Genomic DNA, 9,146 nt, shown 5'->3' on the forward strand with positions numbered 1-9,146 from the left:
CCCTGTCCATCTGTCCCGGGTCTGTCCCACATCCCGCACGCGGAACGCCACCGGATAGAGGAACGTGAGAGACGGAGAGAGAAAGGGAGAGCGAGTGAGAGAGAGAGGGATAGAGAAACAGAGAGAGAGAGAGGGAGAGAGAGAGAGAGAGAGAGAGAGAGAGAAAGGGAGAGTTAGAGAGCGAGAGGGACGAGTGCCGGCCACCGAGAAACAGAGAGCTACCAGGCCGCGAGACGGAGAGGGAGAGCGAGCTAGAGCGAGACAGAGGGACGCGGACGGATTAAGGAATAGAATAGTCATTATCGGTCTACATATCCGTGATATACTCTATCGCGGCGTCCTCGATAGTGCGAAACGTCGTGGCAGTAGCGACGAGCGCGTGTGTGCCGTGCGACCGACCGACCGACCGAACGGGGATACCTAACCTTTGTTTTCAACCCTGCCGTACGCCACCGGTACGGTACCGGCTCGATTCCCGCATACGGCCGATTCCGCAGCGAGGATTACCCCGCTCCGGACAAGGAACACCCTCGTCGACGCCGCAGCCAACCGTTTCCACGGACCACGGGTGAGTACCTTGTTTACCTCTGCCAGGAGAACACTTTCGATTCGTCTCCGGGATATTCTCGAGTGCCGGACTCTACCACGGCTGGTGTGCGTATCCGTGCCGCGAGTGCCGCGATCGGATGGATATTCCTGCTCGTTCGTTTGTTTATCGCGCCGCGATCGAGTTCCACCGGGAATTTTTCGCTCGCCAAGCTCGTTACAGTGACCAATAATCAGTTGCGGCGCCGTCTATCGATCGGATGCTTACTCGTTTCGTAACAGTGACTTGGCTTCCTTTTCCGAGCACGTCGGGATCTGATGATTTACGAACGGAACCTCGTCGTCGGTATTCACGCGCGAGCTGAGTTCCCCTGCGTAGACGTAGACTCGCATCGGAGGGATAGCGACTAGCGAATCGTAAGTCATCCAATCTTCGTTCTGTGCGGATTAGCTCGTCGAAATAACTCGCGATGCGGTTATCAATTTTTATTTCGACGGACCTACGGGCATGGTAAACCGCGCGATTACTTTTCGCGGTGGACGGGAGAAAAAAGATCGAGGGACACAGGGGCCCGGGGGTGCGGCGGAACACACCCCGACCGAACGAATCAACCGAATTCGCACGCTACGGTGCGTGAAAACCTCGGAAATGCCCGGCATTTAATCGACGAGGCGTACGCGGAGCTTTCATCCAACCAAAGAGAGAATATAAATTTGCGCGCGGCCGTGCGCCCTGAATACCAGCCGCGATATTTCCAAACAGCGAGGGAAACCTTTTTTTCCCCCGATTCGCGAAATAATACCGACGAATTACAGTGATCCGGAAATAACTGCGCGTCCCACCTTTCGCCGGTTCGGTTTTCCCTCTGTACGGCACGAGCGCGCCGAACACGGGCTAATATCGCCCTGTATCCGTGCTCGTCGAAACCCTCCCGTTCTAATTGTTATCGGCGTTGCGAAGAAAAAACTACCTTTAACTGACACTGGCCCAGCGCGATTATATAAAACGCGAAATCACGACCGTTACTTTTCACCGAATAATGCATCGAGAAGGGAAACAGGAGCAACAAAAAAAAAAAAAAAAATAGCGAAAAATTTAATCCGCGGCACTGTCTCGCGCAAGCGTCGATGCACGTTTTATTAATTGCACCCGGCGTTCGGAGAGCTTTTCGTCGAACCATCGTTGTCAGTCCGCAACTATACAAATAACCGCGTGTCGCTGCTGGCGAAAATTTAATCCGCCCGTATTTCTTCTCCCATCGTTGTTTTATCAAGCGCCTCGTATCTATAAACTGCTGCGTCCACGTCGAACACCGATCCGTCTCGATGCGAGGGAGGATCGAGAACCTTAATGAAACTCGCGTGCCATTCGAATCGAAAACGATTCGTACAGCGACCGTTCGCGGCTAAGATTCAACAGGGACGTTCGACCCCGAAACGTTCGAGCGTGCCAGCGTGCCGAGAGAGTTGGCCAGCAGGATTTCCACGGAAATAATCTGCTTACGGTAATCTTCTTGGCTTGCCTCCCTCCCGGTTAAGGTCCGCCTTCCACGAGGAGGACCGCCGTCTCCTCGTCGCGTATACGCGGTGGAGCGTCCTCGACGGCTGCGGAGAACGCTTCGAATCCTGCTACGCGTCGGGTTTTCGCGTCTACCGCGTGGACGTCGCGTCCGTTTTCCCTTTCCGCTGTTCGCCGCCCATCGAGTTTCCATCGTCGAGTCAAGGATGCCTCTGTTCGCACGGAGAACGCTGGATAGCGACGATTTCGATCGTCGAGTGCACCCGCTTCGGATCTCGTCGCGCGTGATCGATCCTCGAGCGCCGCGAGTCCTTCACGGCCGGAAAAAGACGCGGCCGCGTGAACGGTGGTGACCTAAGCGAACAAAAGGTCCTCGAAGTTGGCTCGAGGGAATCGGTAAGTTTCGTCGATCGCCGGAGGAGAGACGAAACGAACGAGAGCAAAAGAAGAAAGAAGACGGATGAAGATGAAAGAAGAAAATGAAAAAAAGGGAGAGCTGATCCTCGTCGAGAAGAGGGTAGCGCAACCCCATTGGAATCTTTCTTCTTCTTTCGACCGGATAGAAAACCTAACTTACCCAAATAAGAGAGAAGATAGGTATACGCGTACTTACGTACGTCCGCCTGATGGTATTTCCACGGGAATTAAGGTTTACGCTCAATGAACGCGCAACAACGCCGTCCTTCGGGCTAAATTGCATTGAATACGAATCTCGGCGAAGAAACGTTTCCTCGTGACTAGATGGATGCCACCACCTCTTAGCGGAGGTATTCAAGTACGACCCCGGTGCAGAAGACAGTTCGCGGACAGGTTTTGTTCCGTGGCAAAGCCCACCCTCGACTTTCTTTCGTTCCGAGAGGTACGATTCGTGGAAGCGTCGCGGTACCGCGTCCCGTCCGGTGACGATACTCGATTCGCTGGACACCTCGCGACGCGATCCGCGTTCCGATCGGGTTTACGTCGCGGGAACAGAAGAATACGGGGCCTGGAATTTCGCAATAACGATCGCGCGGGTCGAAATAATGGCTGGTCGCGAGGTGCACATTTGGAAAAAATCGTTTAATACCCGGCAAGTACTTTTCGACTTCTCCTGGCGCCTATCAGCGCGCGGCGTTCGTCTCTTTACGCGCAGCAGACTGCACGGCGTACGGTACACGTCCATTGTGGACGGCCGTAGCGCGAGAGTGCTCTTCGAGAACAATGCGGCTGTGTGCAAACACTCCTGGAAACAATGCGGCCGGAACTTAACTTTCCGCGATGGAGTCGCTCCTCGTGCGCTACCGAATCTAGCTCCGGTGCGGATTCCGTTCCCAGACTCCGCAAATCCCGCGCCTCTGCCTATACATCCTATCCTCCGTTCCTTCGACTGGCATCGCGTTGCCTCCCTAATTATCATCCGTGGCGGCGTTCGTTTCATTGAAATCCGTCGTTCCGATCGCGTCCCCGATTTCTATTATCATCGCTCGAGACACGGTGTCGAACGCGAGAAACACCGGATTCTTCGTCGAATTCGCGTATCGAATTCTTAAGGGCTGCAACGGCAACCCTCGAGAAGCGGGCGCGTGCACACACACACACACACACACACACACGGAACGCAATAATGGGGATTTAACAGTCATTAGGGACAACGTGCCGGCGTATACGTCGATTGGTAACACAAAGTGTTTGCAGTAGGGCCGGACTGACGGAAGACGAGAGGGTGGGGATGGCTGGTTGCAGAGCGAGAGATCGATTCATCGGGGGTGGAAAAGGCAACCTCTCCGTCTTTCTTTGACTCGGCACCCGGTTCTCTCTGCCTTCCCGCTACACCAGGCTTGTAGACTACTCTCGAGTACCCTTCGAGGGCCAATCGAGTGGCGACTTGGGCATTTTGTCCACACTTGGCAGCCTGTAACAAGTGCATTGTCCTGTGCGCCGAACTGCACAAAGATAAAGAGACTTCTGGCTACCACCGCGGCTCGAGAGGACACTACTCGCGAGCACTCCTCCGCTCCCTTCCACCGGTCGAGCATTTCGATTTCGCGGCGGGCTTTTAATATCACCGCAGTGTAAATAAGTGCGCGAGGTTCGTAATAGAGTTTCTCGTAGCCCTTCGTAGCCGGGACCCCTGCCAGTTGTTTCGACAACCGCCCCCGCTACATCGTCGTCGATGACCAGCCGCGATTGAGCCTCGCGCTCGAATTCGACCGAATTAAATGTTGGCTCCGGCAACGGCGGACGAGCGACGCGCAGCTTCGACACGAGCACGAGAACCGCAGCAGGTACGAAGCAGGAAAAGTGGAGGGCGATACCGCGCGATTGTGTTCGCACGCGAGTGTGTTTCTCGACGGTACGTCGGCTGTGGGCTTGTAACGAGTGTCTTTGTGGCCAGTGTAAAGCGCACAAGTGCACAAAGGTAGAGAGATTCGCGCCTGACTTACTTCACGAGGACCCTCGAGAGCAGCCGCCCTTTCTTCGCTGGCCTTCTTTTCATAGAGAGCCAAATTTTAATATAGCGAGCCGGGGAAATACCCGTCACGGGGATGCTCGCGCTTTATGGATTCTCTTTCATCTGGGGCTGAAACTTCATTTCGGTGGAACGATCTCCGGTAAAGAACGTAATTAAACGGAGCGAGTCGCCTCGTGGATATACCGTGTCGAGCCACTTTTCGCTCCGATCTCGCAGCCGCGGTCTCGTCTCGATCGCGACTCGTCCTCGTGGACCGATCGTTTCCGCGTGACGGATCGCCGTTCAAGGATCGACCTCTCCGGAAACATTGTTCGAACCGATGACGAATGCACCCGCGCCACGGTGCACCGTAAACCTCGAGTGGCAGTCGAGGGGCGACGTGGGTGTTTCATCCATATTTGCGCGAAGGAACTTTCGCTCGAGTAGTCGCAGGAGCACCCTTCGCGTGGCGTCGTTCCTTTCATACGAAACTCGCGGTTCCGTTGCGCCGCCTATCGAGACGGGAACAATGCGTTATTAAAGCGGGTTTGTCGATGCGAAATTTCTCTCCGGCCGAGTGTACACATACCCACCATTGAAACGCGATCTCCGCACGGTGCGCTACGCGAAATTACTTTCCCGACGCTGGAAATAGAAACACACCCGTCGAATCGTTTACCGAAACGTTCGCCGGCCGCCTGCGTCATCCGATTGTTTTTCACCTCGCACATGTTAATTACGGGGACTATTAGCTTAAGTTAAGCCGTGACATATGCGAGGCGACGCATCCCCCGCCCCGCGGCGAGGAGCGACGTCCCCCGTGGGGTCGAAGACGCCGCAGACGCGGGGACGTGACAAACGGGAGGGCAAATAAAATTAATAAAGCCGAACGCGGAGGTGCGAGATCGAAAGCCGAGAGGAACCGTGGCCGATAGACACCGACGTTCTTGACTTTGTAATCGGAGAGGATAAAACGTGGCTTAAGCAGCGGCTAAACCTGAAACGGAAAGGCTGCGACGCTGCTGCACCCTTTTTCGATGTCGTTCTCCTTTTTCGAGGAGGCTACGCGCATTCGGAATTAGCCTGTTGTCCGCGAGGTCAACGTCGGAGGGAGCTCGGCTTTGGAAAGTGCCGGGGTCGTGTTGCATCTTCTTTGGATTATCCATCGCGGCCAGCTGTGAACCCACTCGCTCTTGTTACCGTCTTCCGCGATCGGTTTCGATACTCGCATAAAGTGCCCTCTTACCCTCCATCGTCCGCGACATCCGTTTCGCGCGTGGTTTCGCCGTAGCGATCGTTGAATCACGAATTCTCTGAAACCGTGCCCCCGAGTGATTTCTCGAACCCAATTAGAGCACGCGACTGGCACGAGGTGCGGGTACATCCAAGTACGCTGGTGTGTCTGTCTGAATTTCAGAAGCAGCGGGTAATTCCGTGGAGCGAAGGAGGTTCGCGTAGACTCGGTCGCGAGTCTAGGCGGGGGGGCGGTCGTGGTGGGGGCCGAGGGGGTGGTGATGTGGCCGAACAGCCTTGGCGGTACTTCCGGCTGCAGCGGGGGCGCCGGCGCCACCGATCTCGGGGGCCTCGCCGCCTCCACCACCTCGGCCTCCGATCTGTTCGGGCCCGCCGCGTTCGGAGCGTCCGCGGCCGGGCCCTACGGCGCCCTCAAGACCAACCCTTACGTCAGCGCGCTTGGCATGCCGCCGATCGAGGCCCTGCACTCCACCATCGGCTACCCCGGTTGTACTCCCGCCGGTGAGTCCTACTACTGTGAGTGCCTCTCATTTTTCTACTACGTTTACTCGATCGACTCGAGCGCGAACTGAACGTTGAATCTCGCAGCGCGCGGCAGATACGCCGCGGTGTACGTTAAATCGCGGTGCGACTTGTTAAAGGCAACCCGAGGAAGCAACGGAGGGAGCGGACGACGTTCACCAGGGCGCAGTTGGACGTACTCGAGGGACTGTTCTCGAAGACGAAGTACCCGGACATTTTCATGCGCGAGGAAGTGGCGATGAAGATCAACCTTCCGGAGTCGAGAGTGCAGGTATGTCGGGGAAACCCTCGCGAGGACGCGAGCACGTCGGCTCGGGTGTCTCGCGTTACTCGAAGGGGTAGTAGAGCGTCGGCACGCGTAGACGGCATCGATTCGACGGTGCGTGCTCGTGTTTCCTGGACAGCCGGTGTTAACCGAGTTAGCAGTTCACCCTGCGGGGACCCGGGACGCATTCCGTCGCGTCTCTGAAAGTGGCTCGGCCCGTTTCGCTCGCTTTCAACCCGAATCGATAAAAGAAGAAATCCCCCGTAGCAGAGACGGTTGAATGGTGCGTGGCGGCCGCTCGTGGAATCGTTGACTCGCGACACTGTCACGAACGACTTCGTGTCGTACGAATCGACTTTCGAAGCCGACAGGGTCCGAGAACGTGTCCATGCATATTCCACCCTCATCAGGAGCGGAAAGGGCGCGTCGCATCCGCAATTGCGGGACAACGCACCTGGTCCCGGCCGCGCGTAAACCAATTGAATGGCCACGAACCGGGCCCATAGTCTTCTGCACGTTCGACTGCGAAACCGGGGCCTCCTCTCCTCTCCTCTCGTGGCTCGTGCTTTTCAATCGGACAACCACGATCCCGAGCTTCCCGTCGAATCGCCCGCGGACCTCCTGCCAACTACGCTCTCTCCACCCTTTGCGATCCTCGTTCATTTTCTCTGCCGCACCGTTAAACGGCACTGCGACCTCGTTGGACGAACGCGGGTTTTGCGCTCGTGTCGTTCCCCAGAAAATCCGTAGAAACCCAAGCTCACCTCTCTCCGCTTCTAACATTGATCGCGCAGGGCTTCCCTAGGTTCCTCTCTTTCTCTCCTTCTCAACCTCTCCTCCTTGCCCTCTCGCCACCCTCACGCCGCCCTCTCTCTCTCTCTCTCGCCTCTTTATTCTCCGTCTTCGTCCAGCCCCGTCCTTTTCTACGTAGAGGTCGTTCTCGCGTTCTGAAAATCTAGGAGGGCGAACCGTGGATCGAAGGACGACCCGAGCCTCTCGAATACTTTCGCAGAAATTCCACCGATTTACCTACCCTGCGTCGCATCGAGAGCCGTCGAACGACGACGAAGAACACGACCCGTATCGTCGATGGGACGAATAATCGAGAGCCGTTTAAATTATTCCATCAAGTTGAAGTTCACTCTCCGCCGTTTCGTCGCATCGAGTCGGACGCGCGCAGGTTTCCGTTTGCGTTATCCGAAGCCCGGCTTCATTGGTAATTGATAGTTGCGTCGATGCTGCATTCCCTTATAATTGGCTATTACGCCAGCTTTACGAAAGCTCTGTACACCGTTTCGTGCTCGTTTCCCATCGGATCCGAGCCTCGTCGTGTATCGGCGCAAAAATATCGATCGAAAGCTGCTTTCGGTCGTTTATAAAAAAAAAGACCCAAGGGAAACGAGGGATGAAAAGTGTTGATACTCGGGAACGACGAGCGTCTCGATTAAAAAAAAAAAAGCTTCGCCTCTCCTCGATGGAACGTTTACCGATGGTGGTTACGTGTGCCGTAGGTGTGGTTCAAAAATCGCCGAGCTAAATGCAGGCAGCAACAAAAGCAACAGCAGCAACAACAGGACAAAGCGCCGAGGTCGAAGAAACCCTCCGGGAATCCGACCAACAATCCGCCCTCTGGAAAAAGTCCTTCGATTGCTACCACGCCCACGCCCGCTGCGGCTGTGCCAGCCACAACACCCCTGTAAATATCGTTTACATTAATACCCACTTTTCTCGGATTAAATTCTGTCGCGTCGTCGCACTTTCACTTCGTCGAAGAGAGGACACGACTGCTGTGCGAATCGCACCGGCAGCCGAACGATAACCGTTATCGGGACCGCGTTATCGATACCCCCTTTTACCACGTCCGTGTGACGTTTCTATTTTATAGCTTTTGGTTGTGTGCGTAGAAGCGGAGGTACAGGTGGTTCAGCGGCCAGCTCCCCGGCTCTCCTAAGGGATTCTCCTCAATACAAGCCAGCAGGAAGCGCGACCAGTTTGCTCCTCGCTGCCAGTACAACCCCACCCAGCGTAAGTTATCGACCACGAGCCTGTTTCGCGAATACGCTTATCCTCGGTGGATAAACGGAGTCTCAGAGAGTGTTCCCTGTGTTTCGCAGTTAGGGGGTACGGTGTACAGCAGCGGCGGAAGTAGCAGTAGTATCTGGAGTCCGGCTGTGACGGAGAGCGGCGGTGGATTCCCCGGTGACCACCAGAGGTTAGCGTGGACAACAACCACGTCCCAGCAGCAGTGCTACCAAAATTACTCGTCTTACTACACGAACATGGATTATCTCTCCCCCGCCACTCATCAGTTGAACGTTGTGGTGAGCCTGGACCGTGTTCGAATTTTCAAATCTCTAACACCTCGCTTCGCAGACAGTCACGTGTATTAATCGTTGTTAATTGAAACCGCGCGCAGGATGGCGGAGGAAGCGGTTTAGACAATACATGGAGCAAAACGAGGGACGAGAGCGCTTCGTCCTGGTTTTACAACAGCGCCGGATGGGGCGATCGGAAGTGAATCCCAGGGTCGGTGATCGATGGAGAACGTCAAGGTTTTGTTACATATCATCGACAATATAGCGAAGCGGACTCCGGGAGTCGATGGCAGT

General features: G+C 55.5%; 1 protein-coding gene across 3 annotated transcripts; it reads left to right on the forward strand.

Moving 5' to 3' along the window:
* The first annotated feature begins 419 nt into the window (after positions 1 to 419).
* On the forward strand, positions 420 to 9,146 carry Otd2 (homeotic protein ocelliless). Of its 3 annotated transcripts, none has more exons than XM_076894653.1 (7): positions 420 to 568; positions 5,914 to 6,251; positions 6,392 to 6,543; positions 8,049 to 8,233; positions 8,442 to 8,562; positions 8,652 to 8,858; positions 8,954 to 9,146. In XM_076894653.1, the coding sequence occupies exons 2-7, from the start codon at positions 6,011 to 6,013 to the stop codon at positions 9,053 to 9,055; spliced, it is 1,008 nt and encodes a 335-aa protein (XP_076750768.1). In that variant the 5' UTR covers positions 420 to 568; positions 5,914 to 6,010; the 3' UTR covers positions 9,056 to 9,146. The 3 variants fall into 3 exon arrangements, with proteins under 3 accessions (XP_076750768.1, XP_076750766.1, XP_076750767.1); XM_076894651.1 differs by having other exon boundaries at positions 5,914 to 6,266; positions 8,954 to 9,145; XM_076894652.1 differs by lacking the exon at positions 420 to 568 and adding an exon at positions 818 to 963 and having other exon boundaries at positions 5,914 to 6,266; positions 8,954 to 9,145.

The sequence above is a fragment of the Xylocopa sonorina genome, chromosome 5, assembly GCF_050948175.1.
Source record: "Xylocopa sonorina isolate GNS202 chromosome 5, iyXylSono1_principal, whole genome shotgun sequence".
Taxonomy (NCBI): domain Eukaryota; kingdom Metazoa; phylum Arthropoda; class Insecta; order Hymenoptera; family Apidae; genus Xylocopa; species Xylocopa sonorina.